Source organism: Gambusia affinis, linkage group LG01 (assembly GCF_019740435.1).
Source record: "Gambusia affinis linkage group LG01, SWU_Gaff_1.0, whole genome shotgun sequence".
NCBI lineage: Eukaryota > Metazoa > Chordata > Actinopteri > Cyprinodontiformes > Poeciliidae > Gambusia > Gambusia affinis.
The window spans coordinates 31214369-31235997 of record NC_057868.1 but is presented as its reverse complement, the minus strand read 5'-3'; the positions used below and the strand labels follow the sequence as shown (position 1 = coordinate 31235997).

The following is a 21629-nucleotide window of genomic DNA, read 5'->3' as shown; positions in this document are numbered from 1 at the left end:
GAAATCCGCTGTTTGTCCGAAAAAGAGCTGGTAAGCTCCACCTCGGGTGTCTAAAATGGCAGCGGGGGTTGCGGTGCAGATGCAGCACATAGAGACCCTCCTCCTCCTCATTCTGCGTCACCGTCTCTGCTCCAGTCATATTTTAAAGAAAAAAAACAAGCCAAGCAGCCAGCCAGCGCGGCCGGTGTGAGCCGGCTCCAGCTTCATGTTTGGGGGACGTTTTCATTTATTTATATACACGCCGTTTTTTTTGTTGTTTGTTTTCGAACCCCCTCAGGGGTAAGCAAAGGAGATGAGGGGACTCCTGCCGTTATTCCGGGGCCTGCACACCGTGAGTAACCGTCAAGCCAGGCGCAAGGCTGGGATTGTCGGTTCTCGGTGCGGGCTTTGCGGAACTCAGTCTGTGAACAAGGTACGGCCCGAGCTGTTGCTCCTCCTCGGCTCAGAAGAACAATAACGCTGTTGAACTCAGGCAGGGCCTTCAAGTAGTTTCGGCGATTTGTTTCAATCTAACGAATAGGCATTGGTGTAAAATGTTTCACGGAACTTTGTGAACCCTGGATGCGCTGAAAATGACACGAGAGGAGGGGGGTCCTTACATCTTTGCCCAACTGTTTTAGACAGTTGCTAATATATTTTTTTTGTTTTTCATGAAATTCTGCCTCAAATGACAGGAAGGCACATTCTGATGTTCTATAAACATGATTGGAAAATCTTTGAATGACTTGTGATGCAGTAATAGTCAGACCCGGCCAAAGGTACAAGCAAACTAAGCTGCTGCTGTTTGACACCCAGACCAGCAGGGGGCTTCCAAGAGCTCTTCTGTGTGCTGTGTTCTCTCATCCGGAGAGAAAACAGAACTCAAAACTGCAGATTTGTAGTAGGATCAAACTCAAGCTTACCGGTACTCATTTCAAAGTTTCAGATGAACCTTTAATAGCTCATTTAAAATAATTTAAACTCCTTTATTACCTTCAGCACAAAATATACTTTTTAAACTTAGTCACATAAGTAAACATATTTTATTCCATAAGACATCTACAGAATATTTAGATTATAATTTTATGTATAACTGTACAAAAATACTAATTTAGTTTTTAAAAATTATTTGTTGCTTGGCACAATTATTTTGAGAGACAAAATTAGAGCCTGTCAGCTTTATTATCCCCCAGTGTACTGCTGGATTATCATAGTATTCTGTCACATGTAATTGGCCCTTAGTATTACTGCATGTCCTACTTAACTAAATCGCTTAACTGTTGTAAAGAACAGCAGTGGAAACCAATTATATAAACCATTTGTGGCCTAATAAGGCAATATACAGTATAATTGAGATAAATGAAAAGTAATGTCTAATTGTTGAATGATTACTGAATTTTTAATCATCATATTGAGAAATACCAACCTTTGAGAGGAAGTTGGAGGCAGAGTGCAGATTGAATTGGTAATAAAAAGAAGTTCGAGTTCAAAACCCAGAACTTGGATCTGAAGGATATTTGTCCCTAGGCTAAAGACAGTTAAGTGCCATACCTTGCAAGATTTATATTTCTCACTCAAATAGCAAACACTCTGTAAGATACTCACTCATCATTCTCTTAACTTTATGTGAGGAGTTTTGTCTGAAATTGAGCTTCTCTGCTACAGGACATTTTGTACTGACCGACCAGGTGCAAATTTAACATCTCTCGCTGGAACATTTCGTACCTGATTTATACACCTGATCGATTAGAGTAAATTTATGTTTTCTACATATATTTAAATTGTCTTTCATCATCACCAATAATGATGCCTAGCAGGTGGTTAGCCAGAGTTTCCAGTTTTTCCCAATCCATCAAATGGAGGAACAGCACCCCATTTTTTAGATTTTTTTTTTCTCACATTTTTTTGTATTTATTGCAGTTTATATCATGCAACAGTTTCTCTCTTTTTTCCCTTCAGCCACAGCCAAAATTTGGGCTGCTGTTCGACATTGATGGCGTGCTCGTCCGAGGACGGATGCTAATCCCTGCAGCCAAATTGGCTGTTGAGAAGTTGGTCGACTCTCAGGGAAGGTTTGTGGTGCCAGTTGTTTTTGTCACTAATGCAGGGAACTGCCTCCGACAAACAAAAGCAGACCAGCTCTCACACATCCTGGGAGTGCCTGTGAGTTACAAAACACACTCGGTCCTTTTGATTGGTCTGGTTTACCCTGATGTTTCTTCTAACATTACTTGCTCTACTGTCAGATTACACAGGACCAAGTCGTCATGTCCCATAGTCCCCTGAGGATGTTCAAGAAATTCCACGATAAATGTGTCCTGGTGTCAGGACAGGGCCCTGTCCTGGAAATTGCTAAAAAGTATAAATAAATTCTACCTTTTCTACGTTGCTTCTTAATTCTTATTTTCTGAGCAAGACCTAAAGGTTAAACTAATTCTCTGTTAAATTCCTGTATTTAGTGTTGGCTTTAAGAATGTTGTCAGTATTGATATGGTGAGGGAGTCATACCCTTTGCTGGACATGGTGGATCACAACAGACGTCCCAAACTGCCGGTGAGATATTGCAATATTTGCTGAAAATGAGATGTTTTGCATAGAAATCCCCATATCTTACTTGTATAATAAATATGTTTGATCATATAAAACAAAATGCATTGAGATTATTTTCTTTTGTTTCAGTCCACTCCTGTTGTCAGCCTTCCTACAGTTGAAGGTATGGGCAATTCCTTCTCAGTGTTATATTTTTGCCATCTCAGATGTTGTATTCATTGATTTGACCTTATATGCAGCTGTGATTTTGTTCGGGGAGCCAATCCGATGGGAGACAAACCTGCAGCTGATAATTGATATTTTATTGACCCACGGTAACCTCAACAGTCCTCACCAAACCCATGCGGTACCTCACCTCCCCCTGTTGGCCTGCAACATGGACTTGATGTGGATGGCAGAGGCAAACTCTCCAAGGTAATCTTCTTGTAAAGTCTGATGTTGACACAGAGGTGTTTTTTTTTAATGTTTACAACTAACAAATCACATATTGTTTCTTTTTTTTTAAATTTCTATTATTTTTATTTGTTCAGGTTTGGCCATGGAACATTTCTTGTGTGCCTGGAGAACATTTATAAAAAGATAACTGGCAAAGACCTGAAGTACGACGCACTCATGGGAAAGCCCAGCGAGCTGACCTACCATTTTGCGGAGTATCTCATCAGAAGCCAGGCCATGCAGAGGCAATGGAAACTTCCCATCACTTCCCTTTACGCTATAGGGTGAGGCCTTTTATTTCTGCAGGCAATCCTAATGACAGTTCCCACTTAAGTAATCAAAAAATAGAAAGAAATCCAAAGACTACTGACTGAAATGGTACGAAAATAATTTACTGACAGAATGAATGGAGACAAATAACCTTGTCTGTTTAAGTAAGTACAAGTAAGGTTTCAGTTTAATTTGTTAATTTGATAATATTGTAAGACCACTTTAACATAACCAATAACCCTTAATTTCCAACAAACATTTATTTCTGGAACTGGAAGACATCTTAAATGTACAAAACAAGTCAACAAACAATTGAAATAACAAATAAAATGAATACTGAAGAATCCGTAAACAAAACTGCACTTCACAAAAGGGGATAGTTGAGACCAAAGCATCAGACTCAAACCTTTTGTCATCCAGTAAGAAGGAAAGAGAGAGACAAGAAAAACAAACAATTCCTGCAAATTTAAATTATTGAGCTCGTTTAAATTTATCATGCGGTTAATTGATTTATTGCAACGGACTTAACAACATCATTTAATTTCATTGGGATTTTATTGGATAGACCTACAAAAAATAATGCATATAATAACTTTATTGTATTCCCATTTTACTCATGTATAATTCTAAATATGTTCAACTAGTTCAACCAATCGGCTCTAGAGGTTGCCTAATTGGCAAATAAAGTTCACCTTTGTGTAATTTAATCACATTAGAAATTCATGTGTTCTGTGAAGGCCTCAGAGGATTGTTAGAGAACATTAGTGAACACACAGCATTGTGAAGAGCAAAGAACACAGCAGATAGGAAAGGGAAATATTGTGGATAAGTTTAAAGAAGGATTAAGTTATGAAACAATGTCCCAACCTTTGAACATTTGGTCAAGTGCTGCTTAATCCATCATCCAAAAATAATAATGGGGTATGGGACACCTGCAAATATATCTAAACATGGGCACCCTAACTCTGACTATTAATTCTGCATTCTATAAAGAGTGGCTGAAAGAAAGTAATAAAAAGTCCAGTTTGCCACAAGTAAATGATACAGGAGACAAAGTGAATGAACGGAAGAAGGAGCTCTAGTCAAATCAGACCAAAACTGAACCTTTTGGTCTGAGAGTAGTGGAAACCTAACACTGCACATCACCCTGAACACAAACGTGGTTCCACCAACATGGAATATTGAAACATGTATTAGAATGAACTAATGTTTGAACTTCTGCTGCAGTAGAGCTGGTGGAGACTTACTTCTGCAGTGTAAGCAGGGTTTACAAAGTGTTGACTCACAGACGCTAAATACAAATAAATGCAACACCATCCTTATGGATGTATGATTCCGTGTCCTTCCTCTATCTCTTTCAAATGCTTACACACACACACTGCTGCATTCTTACATAACCATAAAATATACGGCTGGTGACAGTCACATACATATGAAGCTGATAAAGACAGGTCAGAACCTCTTACCCAGGGCATAGAATCACATGCCATTCTTTGTTTCATTCAGTGTCATCCTTAAGATGTGCTGAGTGGAACCCAGTTCTGGACGGTGACTGTATTAACTGTGTTTCTGTTCCAAAGTGAGTTTGATTTATACGCCTCATCAGTGGGCATCATCTCTTCTTATATATAAATAACAATGTTCTTATTTCTTAAGGTTGAATAACAAATACAACTCAGGGTCACCCCTTTTTATATCCTTTTCCTTTCACGTTACTGTGACGTCCTATTAGGTGTTGGTCTATCATATAAAATCCCAATAAAACACACAAAATTTTGGGGCTGTAACAAGACAAAAGGTAAAAAAAAAAAAAAAAAAAAAAAAACATTCAGAGGGTATCAATACATCTGCAAGGTAGCATGATTCTGTAACTGTTCCCTATTTTTCATTACTATCATAGTTAAACAGGTCAATAGAAGACAAACCTGTTGTGGCATTTTTATTTATTTTAATTTCCCTCCTTTTCCATTCCCAGTGATAACCTCATGACTGATATATACGGAGCCAACATGTACAACCGCTTCCTGGAGGAGCGAGCCGCTATTAAGAACCCCAAAGCTGTTGCCCAGGTGGTGGCTGCTACCGGGTCCAGCACCGCCATGCCCGGGGGGGAGGAGGAGTTTGACAGCATGTGGGAAAGTGAGCTTGCTCTGCCCTCTGCGACCTCCTGTAAGTCCATCCTAGTTTGCACGGGGGTCTACAATCCCATCGCAGAGGTGCCGTCCGACGCAAGTCGCAGCATCAAAGAGACCGTGTTCCACGGTCACCGGGACTTCAGGTTTGACCCCGCGCTGGTGGAGCCAAACTACATTGTGCAGGACGTGGCAGAAGCTGTGGACCTCATCTTTCAGCAGGAAAAGTTTGTGCCTCATTAGTGATTCGAGTCCCGAAAGGTTCTGTGCCATACAAGCACACGTGTGGTACAGCATTAAGCTGGGAACGCACCACTTAATGCAGGAAGCTGTTGGAAGGGCATCACTGTGGACTTTGAGTAATGAACTGACAGACAGGGCATTAACATAATATAGATCATCTTCTAACATTTAACATGAAGACCATGAAGTTTAAGAGAATATGAATCATTTAACTGTGACCACCATTTGGTTTTGGTATCTTTAACAGTGTGTTTTTCGTATGGAAACGTGTTATAGCTGCCTTATTTGACCATGGTTAGTTTTTAGATGATCAGCTGTTCTAGAGTACAATATTTTACCAGTGTTTTAGGAGAGTGGATTACAAGAAAATTTGACTTTCTTTACTCCCTTTTTAGACCTATGTTTTCTCAGTTTACCCTTAAAGATCTATGCATGAACACAAAAGAAATAGTCTTACTGTAATTCCAGCTGTTTAATGTGCAATATTGTTCCTTAAATTGTATTGTCGATCCACGTTTTGTCTTGCTATGAGAGCCATAACCAATATTTGCACAGATTCCTGACTTTTGTGAAAAGTTGCAGTTTTCCTGCCATAACGTGTGTTTAGTGTCCAACTTCTGTTTCATGCTCTCAGATTTTTATTCCAGAGACAAAAGCTAACAGCACATCAATCAAGTCACACGTAAAGCCTTTACCAACTCATATTTGCTGTAATTACCTTACCTTGGAAAAGAATATAAAGAATAATTGCAAAGTGAACTTAATGTACGTTTTTTTCTGACACATTATTAGCAAATTCTTAAAAAGAACAAATAAACATGTTCTTTTGATTATGTATTATATACTATTTCACCACTAAATAGTGGTGAAATAGTTAGCATGTCTTGCAGCAATAAGGACCCATGATAGAGTCCTAGGTGGGGGTATTCTGCAAGGAGTTTGCTTGTTTTCCCCATGCATGGGTTCTCTCCAGGTACATTACTGTTAGTTTCTGTAAATTGTCCTTAAGTCAGAGTTCAAACAACCATGCATGCACTCAGTGTCTGTGAGTGACCATGACCCTAGCCAGAGTGTGTACCATCTCTTGCCCATTGACAGACACCAGCTCGCCACTACCCTGCCCAACTCTACCACAGTAAGCAAGTATAGACAATGGATGGATGGATTTGACAATTTCTTTTGTCAAAAGTAATAATGAAGTGACATTTTTTCTAAATATCAGCTATGTACTATGGTACTAAAATTAGGTTAAATGTATTTGACTTGTGCATACAATAGAAGGGAAACAGTGGCTGTTCAATCGATATGCAACATTTAGGCAATTGTTTAGAGCAATTTTATAGCACAATCAAGTACGGTAACTATGCCAACTTGAGTTGTTATAAAAAAGCTGTATATATCAAACATAACTTAAAAATATTGACTTCACAATTTGATGTCTTGAAATTGGGCCTCTGTCTCTTTAAGAAGCGGCCATTCTTTTAAACATGTCAGAAAATATCTAAAACATGCATGAAAGAATTACAGTTCTTTGACATGTTAATGTCTGTACTTAAATTTTTTTTGTTTTTTTTTTGTCATTTTAAAATCTTTAGTTTCAGCTCATTCTGTGTTATGTAATAAATACTGACCACTAAGAGGAACAGATTTTGCAAGCTTTGACCTTCGAGGCAGTAGCGTGAGAAACCAACATAATTATTTGACTGACTTTGGTTTAAATCCAGCTTAAGCCCGTGTACACACAGAAATGAAACAACAGCTGCAAAACCCAAGAAACAATGGTTGGTGTTTCCTTTGAATTGTCTGTACTGTAGTGTACTGTAGTGTGTACTGTACTGTTGATTAGAACTCCCTCACTTGGTGCTCCATTGATTTACGTTAATGTTTACCAGTCAACGTAGCTTACAAGCTCAGCCAAATCAGTCCATCCAATGAAGAAAACAAGCTATGTCCAGGCACAGGCTAGTAAGCTATACTGACCTTCTCTTTTGCCTTACAAAACTAACATTTTTGATGTGGAAAGGGAAAAAAACAGATTTATTTTTATATAAATGAAGCTCTAAGTGTAACAAAGTATTTAACATTTTTACTCTTAAACTCCTAAAAAAAATCTATCTTCTTTAGGAGCTTCAGAAGTTACCCAAATAGTAAAGTGTCTCCATTTCTGTGCAATTCAGTATAATCATCAGAATAATTGCATCTACATAGTGAAGGTCTCAGAGGTTTGTTAGAGAACATACAAACAAACGGCATCATGACGCTAAATGTTCCCTGAGCATCATGGAGCTCAAGGAACATTACAGACATTATACCAAGCTTTGAATTGATTGGAACATTATTGAATCTATCTGGAAATAGGTGATATTTGAGACCTACCTGGATATGGTTTCCCACATAGATTGATAGACACAACAAAGAGAATGTTATTTAAAGAAGTAAAGAGGTTTTAGGTAATGCTGGAGGAGACTACGTGGACAAGGCAGTTAATAATCATGTTCTACACAAATGTAAGGGGAAAGGAAAACGTGATCATAATAAATTGTGAAAAATAGTAGTAAGTATCTCTACCTTAAGATGTTTATGGAAGGTAAATAGTTCAGTATTGATAGCAGAAGGCGAATTGCAATTGATTGTTAAGAAACTAAAGAAAAGTTCAAAAGCAAATTTTCACATTTATTTAAGCATAATTAGTTTGGATCATAAAATATAAAAACAAATTAAATAAAACTCATAGAGGTGAAGTTTCTGATAAATTGGTTGGTGCAGTTTAGAATGGAAATAAATCATCAAACCCATCCAGCGTCTTTGCAAACACTCGCAGCCTCACTTCCCACTTCTTACTTATTTGTAGTTCTGCTAAAGTATGAACAAAAGTCTGTTATGTGGCCTTTATCTTTATATTGTGCTTCTTCTGTAATGTTTCTAGCACTTGTGAGAGTAACTCCATGTTGAAACGTGGCCTCTCCAAGTCCTCTGACAAAATGACAGAATCAGAGTCGGCGATCAGCCCTGACAGTTCTGTGTGCAGCCTCCTCCTGTGTTTGGGTTTCAGTGAGCGCAGAGAGTCCGCCTCAAATCCTGAATGTCGCTTTTCCACGTATATGGTGAAAGTAGATTTTCTGGCAAGTATTAAGCTCCACAAAAGCAGAACAATAATGCAGCACAGCATCACCGACGCAATGGCGTTGTAAAAGACATAAACACAGCCTGAGGTGCTTATTTGATGTATGAGTGGAAAGGTGCAGTAGGAGAAGTAGGTATCACTTAGGTCAGTGATGGCTTTCTGAGCTACAGAGCCTGGACTGGAACATAAAGGCTCCTCTGAGACAACAGCCCTGTTCTTCAGCATCCAATACCTCAGGTACCGGATGTTACAGTCACAGCGGAACGGGTTCGGAGACAGCGACACCTTTCTAAGGTTAGCCAACTGGTCAAACTTTCCTGGTGGCACTGAAGTGAGCTGGTTGTCTTGCACAAACAGTTCTGTGGTCTCTGAAGGCAGATGCGGCAACTCCATGAGGTTTAAAGAGCTGCAGTTGACTCGCAACCCAGATGGCTGGAGCTCTGAAAACACACAGGACTGGACAGTTCTCTGGGCACTTGATGAGGTCAGGAGAAGATAAACAGCTAAGGTCACACAGTGGAGCAGCATCCTGTAGGAACAAGTAATGGTTTAATAATAATAATAATAATAATAATAATAATAATAATAATAATAATAATAATAATAATAATAATAATAATAATAATATAACGCAATATAAAATGTTTTGTACAGTTCAGCTCATAAGATGCATTTGTAGTCAGAGGTTTACATGCATATCTTGAGCAGGAATTACATTTTTAATTTGGGCAAAAAAAATCTTTAGAGACAAAACTATACCCACATATTATGTACATATACTGCAGTTAATATTTAGTGTAATGTCCCTTAAGATTTATAGCTAAGCACATTTTTTGTAGCTGTCAGCAAGATCTGCATGTAATTCTGGCTGGATATTTGACCATTCTTAGGGTCAGAAATAGTTGAACTTGTTTACACCAGCTGGTTTCCCGACACAAATATTTAAATAATTTTTTTACAGATATCAGGTCAGAGTGACACTTCATCTCCAACTTGGAACTCTCTTCTATCACTTTGGTTTAATTCATCACATTTATGCTGCACCAAATTGTAAGAGATATCAGGTAAGGGCACTTAGAGAGGCTCAATTTATATGTACAGCAATAAACTAGCTCTAAATTTAGCTGAACAAATTTAGTTCAGATAGCTGCAATTTATAACTATCTAGTCCAAACATACAGTCAAATTTGTGTCCAATTGCTTACAGTGCAGGTCAAGGCTAATAATAAATCCACTCAATCAAAGTTAGTAGATATATTTTGCCAGTTGGTAAACAGTTATCTAAAGAAACAGAACCTAAACTAAACACAAAAGCACTAGTCCGGGAGTACTTTCTATGTTAAAGAAAGGTTAATTGTAGCCATGGCTCTGTTAGTGGCTTCATGTACTCAATAAAAAGTAAAACATAAAAGTGCAAACCTGAAGAATCATCTATGGAATGGCAAAAGAAAAATCATTGGTCCAAACTGACAAAGTTGAAGAAGGGATCTTTGGGTCATTAAAAAAAAAAATACTTGTGAAGTATGTTTTTAGGTCCTTGTGTCATTGTGTCAAAGTTCACTCAAACTGACTCAAACTGTCACACTCCAATGAAGTAAAATTTATGACAATTTAAAAAAAATCAGTACAAATTCAGTACAAAAAAACTTTATTGATCCCAAAGGGAAATTAAATAAAAAGAAATTAAAATCAAAACCAAGGAAATCGAAAACAAGAACCACTTCAGCTTCAAGTCTATCATAAACCAAAAGATGCTTCAATACCAGAATTACATTCTGCAGTGAAGAATGTGCAGCATTTCTAGGATTAAGACAGCTGACCAGGGAGGAAGCACCTGTTCCAAAAATGATGTCTTCCAGCAAGATTGCAATCTATTGCCCACATTATAAAGCCAGATGTTTTCTAAATATGTAGATGGGTGATACAAACATTAAATTGTTTGGAGGAATCAAAATTACTTTTTATGGCCTAAGAAAATGCATCATGGTGAGTCGATTTGACTGTATGAGTTCACTGATTGAACAACCCAGGTTTTCTTAATTCTGAATGATTGATGATCTGCCCATACTGCATGTGAAATCACTCTCATCCACTAATCTTATCTACCTTCACAAAGCTCTGACAATTAGCCACTGTCCCTTTTTACTCTCCTGTGAGAGAGGACTGACTGACTGACGGACCCAGCCACCAGGTCATATGCAAACCTTTCATTTATGTTTTATATATGAAAGCACTACTGTGTTCAGCAAAAACAATTTTGTATTAGTTCATGAGTATCGTTAACCATTTTTTTTCAATTAAAGAAGATTGGAATATTGAAGACATATTTTGATCTTATAACACCTTGGTGTATCAGTTATAAAAACTAATTATCGATCAAAATCAAAATTGGCAGGTGAGGCTTTTTAAAGCAAAATAGTATCACCTATCTCAAGGTAGATAAGTGAATCTTCTCAAACGAACAGCTGAATTGTAAAAATTTCCTCACGACTAGGTGTTCCAAAATGGCAATCATCCCAAACCTGCTCAAAACTGGTTTTCAGGACAGATGAAATGTCCTCCCTCTGAAATGCAGAAATACAGAAACGTATGGGCTATGCTTTAAAGTGGGATCAACTTGTATGCTGGGACACCATCCACTTCTAATTGACTTTACTAATTGCAAAGGAATACAGGTTACATATTCAGCCAGAATTACGCATTTTGCCAGAATCTTTTCGATGACTACAATTTATGTTTCTCGGCAATTCTGCAACAAATGTCAGTGGAGTGTATGCATAACTTTGACCTTGTGTGTGGAAACAATAAATTCCCCTTTATTTAAAATCATATTTCCACCCCCCTCCCTCAAAAATGATCCAGATGCAAAATGGACATTTTAAAATTTCTATGAAATTTATGCAGATGACAAGTTTATTTCAATTTTTTGACTGACACTGTCAAGTCCAAAAAGAGCTAAGCCTATAACTTTTAATAAATATCACTAAACTCAAGTGAAAAAAAATGTAACAGTAGTTTTACTTCAGAAATAAAAAAAACCCAAACCTTTCTGTGTCAGGCCAATCTCAAGATTTCTTCTGCTGATGTCAGTCATCCTTATGTCTGCTATTGTCCAGTTTGAGCATTAGGAAGATCTTCTGAAACATTTCCCCCTCCTTACTCATGCGTAGTGAGCACAGAGATATAAAACCTCAAATTGAACGGCGTCAGGGTGAGGAATGCACCAATAGCACCGCACAGTTATAGTTCACATGACATGAAGGAAATCCATCTGCTTTGAAGTGATAAGAGTTATCTATGAATACGTTAGCTGAGGCTTTCCAAACAAGCCTGCAGTGAATGCACTGCAACCATTCACTGCGTGGCTCGAGGCTGGGGATAATGGAAAACTACAAATGGTGTAGGTTTTATGTGCTAAAACCTACACCATCTGAGCGTATCTTCTACATAACGGAAGATACGCTTCTGTTATGTAGTTTAGAAAAGTAAGATTATACACTTCCACCAAAGAAATTCGCAGTCATACTTCTGACCTATAGTTGGTGTAACAGTGCAGGGTCCCAATTTTTCCTGATTTAAATTTAACAGATGCCCTCTAGTGGAAATATAGAAAGTGGTGTTTTAATGCTCCCCTATTGAGGAAATTAAAGTTCCTGATTTTTTTTTCAGGTTTATACAGAAGTTTCTGTATGTGAATTTTAAACACAGCAGGGGGAGTGTGAACAAGATGCAACATTTGATGCAAGTCATACAACCTAAAAGACAATTCTACCAAATGCTACAAGAAATAATTTGGATGATTCTAACTGAAAACTGGAAAAGTGAAGTCAAGTATCATCTTCAGATGTAGAGAAAAGCAAAAGTTTTTACTTTTACCATTTGTGTAAATATCTGCTTCCCCAACTAATTTGTTTTTGTTTGACAGCAAACTACAACATAGAAGTCCATTAATTTCCACACTGAATGGCAAAATTTACCAACAGAGAAACACAACCAATGTACCATAAGTCATATATTTGTTTATTTTGCGTTCTCAACATTGTCACAGTTGAAGTTTTACAATAACTGGGGTCTTACTGACTCACTATTCACTGTACAAACAGAATGCACATTTAAATGAGGCCATTCCCGTCATTTCCTTTCTTCAAAACATGTCACTCGTCAGATCAAACAGCTCGCAGCCGGTTGTGTGTACATTTGTTGTGTGGGTGTGTGTGTGTGTATTTGCATGTATGAAAGGAAAACTGCATGTAATTGATGGCAGCACACTTCCTATAACAGTCTGGTTTTGATTTCCACAGCAAATCTCAGTTCACAACTGCTGGAGGAAGAGAGAGTCGATCGGTTCAATCAGCACTGCTCCAATCCTTTCAGGAGGCGGCATGTACATCCTGATCTCAACTGCAGATGTCAGAGTAGAGCACTGGAAATATAGACATTATATACATCTCCTTTTACCCCAGTTTTGGTCCCTTTACAGTCTTCACAAAGCTGAACTCTCTAATCAAGCAGTTCATCAGCTTGCACAACAGATTCTTTTATTTACACAATGAAAGCCCTCAGCGAGGAAGTGCAACGTTTTCATTTTTCTTCTTCTTCTTCTTCCATGTTTGGAATTTACAAAATGGCTTTGTAGATGAAATGCATGCTGAGCTTCAATGACTACCAGGCAAAAAAACATGGAACGACAAGGACAAGCCACCATCGTAAAGTTCCAACTGATTCAAAACGAAAAAAAAAAAGAAGTCCAACATGTTATAGGCTGATCTCTTCCCCATCAGCTCACAGTGAATAGGACGCATGATGCATCAGATCCATGCAGTGCATTGTTGGGGTACTTTTGAAAAAAACAAAAAAACAAACAAAAGAAACCTCAAACATTTAAAGCACAACACACCAAAATAAACAGTTGCATCAGTTTCACACCATTTCCAAAAATTTCAGAATTATAGCAAAGATATGAAATTATCCGAAAAAGACACATTCAGCGTATCATTAATGTCTCGCGTGTGATATGTCTGTTGTCTAAAAGAAAAACAAAAACAAGATAATGTGTGAGCCCGACTTCTGTGGATTTCTTCATGAATATTAAAATACATTTTATAACCTGAATATTGGGACAAACAGCTTACTGTCACTAATTTACACACTAGAATAGACTCTTATTTGTAGAATATAGAAAGATAATCTTTACATATACCCAGTTCCTCTGTTTAGCTTGCATTTGTGTAGGTTATAACTGCAATTCCTGAAAAAAATTGAACTGTCCTTTTATATGTGCTTGTCCAGCGAAATATTTCAGTTTCCGTTTTATTAAAATATATACACACATTCTTCTTTCCACTCTGAAGTGTCTCGGTACTTTTACATCTTTTTAAAAGAACAAATAAAAAGTGTTTTTTTTTTTCACCTGAATCTCATCCTGGACAACAAGACAACAGACTTTCACTCTCAAGTACAAGCCTGCATGATTGCACTTAAACTTACCATGGTAACACTGATTTGTTATACAATGTGCAGAGGATAGCCTCACATCAAAAACATTACATGCAAAACAAACAAAAACCTTACAAGACATTCCACTGAGCTCCAAGTCTGTGCCCCTCATAAGACCACGAGGATAGGCGGACAATTTACAGAGAGAAAACGACGCAAACATGGGGTCAAAGAGAAAATAAATAAATAATGACGCAAAATGACAAACGCTCAAACAGGAGGGGAGACCTTGCTTGCTCTTGATGTACAAAATCGGTACAAAGATATTGCACATTTAATAGAAAAAAAAAAAAAGAAATCCACCAAAATCGAGGTGGCGAATGAAAATAATAATCTGAAAAAGGCAAAAACGAAGATTTCAGGATATTTTCTCAGTTGATTTCGAAAGCAAAGAAAACAGCTGCTGCATATTGACTTTATTTCAGACCATTTGTAACAGAAACAGAAATTTTACCTTTTAAAAATATAGTTTTGCACTAAATTCTTCATTCTGAGCGCTCTTTTAGGGGAAACGTCTCCTTCTGGAGGAAAACTGTGTTTTTAGATGTCAAATGTGCAGCAGCTGCCATCTATGGGCTTTGTTTTGGGTGTTTGTTTTTGTTTTTTTTTCTATTCACCAGAAAGGCAAAAAACACCCCTTTAAAACAGATCATAGGCCTTGACTGGACCAGGCCCAGGCAGAATGGAAGTTTGCTCCTTTTTCAGATCTACAACCCGCCACTGGAGTCAGCTTAATACTGATAGACGCCATTTTTGCTGATAATAATTGTAAGTATAATCTTGCAAATTACTTTACACACAATATACTGTACATAAAGTCTCGACTAAATAGATTATGCGTTAATAATTGGCACATTTATTTAATGAGAGCTAAGACACAAAACGTATAGCTGTCGTGTACAGTAAATACAGCACTAGAACTACTATGAGTTATTTAGCTGTCCGTTGACAGTGTGAAATGCTTATATCTACATTTTTATTTTTGTATTATATACGAGCTCTAGAGGAGGCGACAACAAATAGCATTCACATGATGGCAAGATTTGCAAAAACCAAAGACTCAACAGTTGAAATTCTGAAATTGTGAAAAAACAGTCAAACATGTTCTCATCGTAGGGCAGCCTTCCTCCTGATTATGTAATGGTAGGAGCAGTAAATGCGGGGATAAAGCAGCAGGTTGGAGCTTGTGGAAATTAGAGAGCATCTTCCTGTGCAGACCACCCAAACCCTCCACACGCAGAAGCCCCAAATCAGGCAAACTAGTGAAGGCCCCTATTGGAAGATTTGAATCCGTTTTCTATCCTGCATATCAGTTGGACCTGGAAGTGAAAGCAGTGTCTGGGTGTGACTGCTTCCCAGCACAGCAGCTGAAACACAGTGGACAGGCCATAGAGTTATGCTGTCAGTCCCTTTGGTGTGAGCGATTGTCCTTCCTTCATAAAGTTTCCTCCTTTGTCTTCCCGTCTCGCGTGAGGAGCATCACACTACGGTGCTGATGCCACTGTGTTTAGGTTTGTGCCCGCCGTGTGCTGGGCCCGCCTGCTGGCCGTGGTGGTGAGAGTGCTGGGTGTGGTGAGAGGGCTGGCTGTAGTGGCCGTGCTGCGAGTGGTGGTGCGCGTGTGAGGAGTAGGCCGGATGCTGGTGGTACTGCGTGTGGGGAGGCGGGTGGTAGTGGTGGTGGTGGTGGTAAGGCGGGGGGTTCTGCGGGACCTGGCAGTACTGGGGGTGTGGGCCGTGTAGCTGGGCCTGCACCGTGTGTACCACCTGGGCCGTGTGGTGCAGGTTGGTTGGGTGCGGCTTGTGCGATATTAGGGTGGGGTGGCCAGGCGGCGGCAGAGGGGTCTGGCTCTGAGACGAGGGCTTCCCTCGCTTGCTGCCGAACAGCGACCCAAGGATGGACGTTGATGCTGAGTTGGGGATGGAGGGATTGCCGCGGGAGGAGCCCTCACGTGCTGTTGTAGGTCTCCGACGTGTGTGCGGACTGCTAATGATGGACCCCTGGAAAAGAAAAAAGTGAACAAATAAATAAGCTATAGCTATGAAGCATTACTAGAACTATAGTGCCCTGCAATACTATTCAGATCCCTTGAACAATTCTAACTTTTATCAGATTACAACCACAAACCAAAAGGTACAATTGGGAAGCTGAAGGGAAATGATGCAGTGGTGTGGTGTGGATTTATATTCGGTTACCCTGAGTGAAAACTTTGGACCTCCTTTCACTGCAACTACAACTATAAGTCATTTGAGGTGTGTCTCTGCCAGCTTTGCTCATCCAGAGATTAATTGCTTGGCTCTTTCTTCTTTGCAGAACACCTTAAGATCAGTTAGATTAGTTTGCCGTAATCTATGAATAGCTGTCTTCAAGTCTTTTTTTTTTTTTTTAACAATTCCTCAATTTGATTTAGCACTACACTAGAGGCCGTCAAAAACGGTGTCCTGCAACTTTTATTGCATCTCTGCTTCACCACACAAGTCAAATAATGATGTCATTAGCAAGACTCTGAAAACTTGACTGCATACCGAGCAGGTAATTCAGCCATTTGATCCAGGTGAGTTGGACAAGGAATATCTAAAAGTTGTAGTTTACTGGCCCTTAAGGACTGGATTTGAGGACCCCTGACTAGGCCATATAAATATATACTGTCCAATTATGTACAGTCAGTCCTGAAGGGCCAGAATCCTACATGTTTTAGTTCTGCCCCTGCTTCAACACTTCTGGATCAAATGATTGCTCGTTACCAGGCAACTAGGGCATGACATACTGAGGAGGTATGGCCACCAAGGGGAAAATTAAAACATGCAGGACGCTGGCATTTGAGGACAGATTTTGGACAACCCTGACCTACAACATTTCATTGTGTGCCATCTCAATGTTTTTTTTGAGAAAATCCTTTTACTCAGGACTTTCCTGCATTTAATTCTACCCATTTTCCCATCCCCACAGAACAGCTTCCCTGTCTCTGCCAAAGAAAAGCATCCCGTAATGATGCTGCTGTTATTATGTTGAACTGGTGGGATGGGCTGTGCAGTGTTGTTGGCCAAGAAGTTCAGTTTTGTTATCGTTTGAACAGAGTAACTTCTCCCACATATTTGCTGTATCCTATACATGGCCTTCAGTCGACGGTGATTCAGATACCTCCTGAATTTCTTTCAACCTGACTTTCTACAGGTCTCTCTTCCTTTAAAACCAAATTTTTTCAGTTCAATGCTAATAGTTGTCAACAAATTATTCCACCTAAGCTGATTATCTCTGCAGCTCCTCCAGTGTTACAATGGGCCTGTTGGTTGCTTCTCTCAAGTTTGAATGTTCTCCTTGCCCTCCTTATCTCGATAGCAGTTTGCAGTTGTGTCATAACCTTTCTATTTTTAAATGATAGAAGAGCGTACCATTAGACATTCAAAGCTTGAGATATTGTTTTGTAGCTTAACTCTGCTTTAAACTTCAACAACTTTGTCTCCATCTGATTTGTTTTATGGTCTTCATGACAATTTGTTTGCTAATGTTCTTTAACAAACCTCCTGAGAGGGTAGTCGCTTTTAATGCAGAGATTAAATTACACACAGTGAACTACTGGCAAACTACTTACTGGGTGAATTAATAAGGATTTAGGGGTACCAGGCAAAAAGGGGTTACTTATCACTCCATACATTTCATATTTTGATGTATAGAATGTTTTAAAAGATCATGTTTTCTTATATTGCATATTAAGCGCAACATTGTGTCCAATACTACAATAACGCATGTGGTTGTAACACGTGAAAATCTGAAAAAGTTCAAGGGGTATGAACACTTTTGCGAGACTCTGAATTACTGTTTTCTTTTCTCAGATAAAGAAGTAGCAAAATGTTATATAGCATGCAAATGAAAAACTAAAAATGTCATGATAGGCAGCAGCAGGAATATTTCAGCTTTCATGACACAAAGGGAACCTGTTTTCAGGGAAGCTCTGCTGTTAGACAGGTAATCATCTTGAAAAAGTAAATCTGTGATAAATACTTTGACAAGGATAAATATTCAAAAGAGAAGGAAGTTGGGAAAACTAGATTTCTGTTTTGTGCCAAACTCTCTAGAAAAAAACAAGTCACACATGCAACTTGGCATTATTAATGAAGGCACAGTTTCCACATGCAGAGGGTGTCACAGGCAAACTTTTCATTCACACATCAGCATTCAACTAGAAGTCAGATGGCAGAAGGAACTGAGCACTCGTGTGCAGACTTCACAACAGGGTTGGGCACTCTGCCTCCTGTTTTGGATCCAAAACTACTCCATGGGTGAAAAAAAAAATGCTTTTTCTAAAACTGAACAAACAGCATTTGCACCATATAATTTCCAAGATTCTACACTTTGACTCATGAATACATGGAATGAGTGCACAATGAATGGATGAAATCCACATCTTTCTAATGTGTGTGAAGCCCATGGCTTATTATGAAGGCTACACTCCTCGCTGCACCTTACAGCATCTAAGAAAAGTTGTGGATAAGAGGAAAAAATAAAAGACAGACCCAGACAGGGAGAGGGGCTGCAGGAAATGAAGAGTTTCCTAGTGTCTTTCAGAGCTACCACCCTGCCAAAGAGAAGAACCAAATGAAAACCGCTTGGATGTGACTGAATGAAAGACAGAGACAGGCGACAGGGAGAGGAGGGATCAGAGGAGGCATTAGTGGGAGTCATGCTTGTTTGAGGGTAGAGTGTATATTGGTCATATAACATGACCCAAACAGGAAATCTCTGGCTTCCAAAAAATCAACCAAAAAAAAAAAAAAAAGAAAAGAAAAATACAAGAGGGGAGGCAAGCAACCCATGCATGCACACTAACTGAGGCAAGCAGGTTATAAAGGCATCCCATCAAGAAAAATAAATGATCCAAACAAATGGACTGGAGTCTATGAAGCAAAGGAAGTATAAGACCAAAAAAATAAATAGTGTTTCACAGTGCACATCATCACAGAGAGAGAGGAGCTCGGATACCAGCTGCTTCCAACTTACTTCCATATTGCTGTCTAGTGATCCTGCACTGCTGCGACGCCCTCGCTTGCCTGCCCGAGACATGCAATACCAGAGATTAGAGATCGACAGCACGTCCTGGGTCGACTACAGACGTTCCGGCCGCCCAAAAGCAAAAGAGAGTGTGGGTGGGGTGGGGTGGGGTGGGGCGGCGCGGCGCAGTAGCTTGTGACGGTGAGTAAGATCCAAAATACAAGAGATAGAGGGGGATGGAGAGAGGGCCGTTCAGGTCTGAGAAGGAGGTGGTGGGCGGGTGGAGCGTTGTTTTTTATTTATTTATGTCCAGGTCAAATTAGAAATCATTGAAGAAAAATATGACGTACGTAATTTTAGCTAGATTTTGCATTACGTTTTAGTCTAAATTTAGTTCGTATCAGGAGAAGCTAATTCCCAGGGTTACTTCTAAATCCCGTCACAAGGTTCCTTAGCGGAGCAAAATGTCAACAGATTTTCTCTTCAGTAAATTGAGACAACTCATTCTTAAGGTTGTCAGGCAGGGCAAAAATAAAAATTAAAAATAAATAAATAAATAAAAGCCAGTCTCAGCGAGAGTCACAAAGCAGAAGACAGATCAGAAGCAAAACTGTGGCTGCTGCACATTTGATGTGTGGGCACATCCAGGTCTGAGGGTGGAGCTTTAGGGCCCACTCAGCCAGTGATATATGACCAATAATTACACATAAACAGGAAATTACCTGATGTGTATGGACAGTAAAATACATGTGGAATGGAGTATGGAAAAATAAAATAAAACAAACAAAAATGACCCCACTAACATGCCAAATCCTGCACAGAAAAATAAACAAAACACAGGAGACAGGAGGGCAAAAGGAACGACTATGAACTACCTGACCTGGAGTTTCCCCCCTGAGGGTCGATCGATACAACAAGAAACCTCATGCTCAGAACTATGAGGCAGACCCCCCTAACTGGATTTCATCGTGTTATCAAGTTAATCACCTGATAACTTTCACATAGCTGTTATTTGTAATGAATGACACATATTCCTGATTCTAAGGCACAGTTATACACACTGACGTACGTGGATATGGGGTGATTCTCAATGCAAAGACTATCTTCATCTTGTTGCTGCTCAGATTGTGGTGTGCTTACAGGTGAAAGGAGACGGCATGGGACTTCTGAGTAAAACGTGTGCGTTAAATGTCTTTGAATATAAAAAAAGCAAAACAAACAAAAAAAAAAAAACACTGAGGAATGCAAAAATGCTTGGGAACAAAAAAGTAAGCAATCATAAGAATGAGAAGATGTTTAGAAAGAAATTTAATCCAATAAAAACGAGTGAGAACTGCCCAACAGTTTATTTATTGATCAGGAATAAATGTTCAAAAGCTGCTAAAGCTGCTAAACCTTTTCTCAATCAAGTCACTCTTAAATACAGTGTGTTGAAAGAGCACCCTTTGACCTTTCTCACATTTTGTGAGGTTTCAACAACAAACATCAATGTGTTGTATTAGGATTTTATGGGATACACCAACACAAAGTAGTGCATAATTTATTTTTTTTTACATTTGTATTCAGGCTGAGTGAGTAAATACTTTGCAATTACAAGCTCAGGTCTTCTGGTGTGTGTCTATGAGTTTTACAGAATGTGATATTTCTGTCCATTCTTCTTTGCACAGCAGGCCAAACTCAGTGAGATTAGATGCGGCGCTTTAGTAAACACAGAGCTCCAGTTGAATTTAGATGCTTTTAGTGAATGTTGCTGATTCACTAAAAGCTTAGATAAATGGCTCAGACTTTCAACTGAACAGGGCACCGCGCGATGATAAAACATTGGGATCTTGTTTTACAACTTAGCCCAGCTTTAAATTTCTCCACAACCTTATCCCTGACCTGTTTGGTATGCCCCTTGGTCTTTGTGATGCTATTTGTTCTCTAATAAACATCTGAGACCTTCACAGAACAGCTGGATTTATGTGAGATTAAATTACACACAGCTGAACTCCATTTATTAATTAGGCGACTTCTGAGGATTAGTGATTGCACTGGATTTTATATAGGGGTTATTTGAGTAAAGGCTGCTGAACACAAATTCAGATTTCTTTTTTTAATTTATTATTGAAAAACCATGCAAGATTTTTCTTCTGCTTCAACTATGCACAACTTTGTGTTTGTCTATCAGATAGAATTCAAATAAAACGTATTGAAAGTTCTGGTTGTAACCTGACAAAATGGGTTAAGGTTCAAAGGAAATGAATACCTTTGCAAGACACTGTAAACACCTGAAAGAGAAACCCAACTTCTAGACCAAACCATCCAATCCCGAGTGAGTTAATGAATTCGGAACGAGGAGAACTTTAAAAATCAATGTATGGTACAGTGACAACATTTTGCTATTTTTATCCCCTTAAACTTCTCGGCAGAG

At 38.9% G+C, this 21629-nt stretch overlaps 3 protein-coding genes across 12 annotated transcripts in view; 1 reads left to right on the top strand and 2 right to left on the bottom strand.

Annotated features, from left to right (window-relative positions):
- Positions 1–81: 81 nt before the first annotated feature.
- Positions 82–6368, top strand: LOC122832919 (haloacid dehalogenase-like hydrolase domain-containing 5). Its single transcript, XM_044120154.1, has 8 exons — positions 82–412; positions 1939–2142; positions 2226–2338; positions 2439–2532; positions 2659–2692; positions 2769–2943; positions 3060–3248; positions 5210–6368. Exons 1-8 carry the CDS (start codon positions 293–295, stop codon positions 5607–5609), a joined length of 1329 nt encoding a protein of 442 aa, XP_043976089.1. The 5' UTR covers positions 82–292; the 3' UTR covers positions 5610–6368.
- Positions 6369–6427: 59 nt separating this feature from the next.
- Positions 6428–11884, bottom strand: gp9 (glycoprotein IX (platelet)). Its single transcript, XM_044120160.1, has 2 exons — positions 11779–11884; positions 6428–9262 (listed from the first exon to the last, which is right to left on the bottom strand). Exon 2 carries the CDS (start codon positions 9259–9261, stop codon positions 8488–8490), a length of 774 nt encoding a protein of 257 aa, XP_043976095.1. The 5' UTR covers position 9262; positions 11779–11884; the 3' UTR covers positions 6428–8487.
- Positions 11885–12732: 848 nt separating this feature from the next.
- LOC122832872 (IQ motif and SEC7 domain-containing protein 1-like) overlaps positions 12733–21629 on the bottom strand; it is a 116896-nt gene continuing 107999 nt past the window's right edge. For 7 of the 10 annotated variants that reach the window (XM_044120070.1, XM_044120080.1, XM_044120097.1 and 4 more), the window contains 2 exons: positions 19226–19275; positions 12733–16227 (listed from right to left, as the gene is read on the bottom strand). In XM_044120070.1, the coding sequence (XP_043976005.1) occupies positions 15709–16227; positions 19226–19275 (569 nt within the window). In that variant the 3' untranslated portion in view covers positions 12733–15708. Of the gene's footprint in view, positions 16228–18741; positions 18804–19225; positions 19276–21629 lie in introns of all 10 variants that reach the window. The other 3 variants (XM_044120132.1, XM_044120141.1, XM_044120124.1) reach the window with 2 other exon arrangements.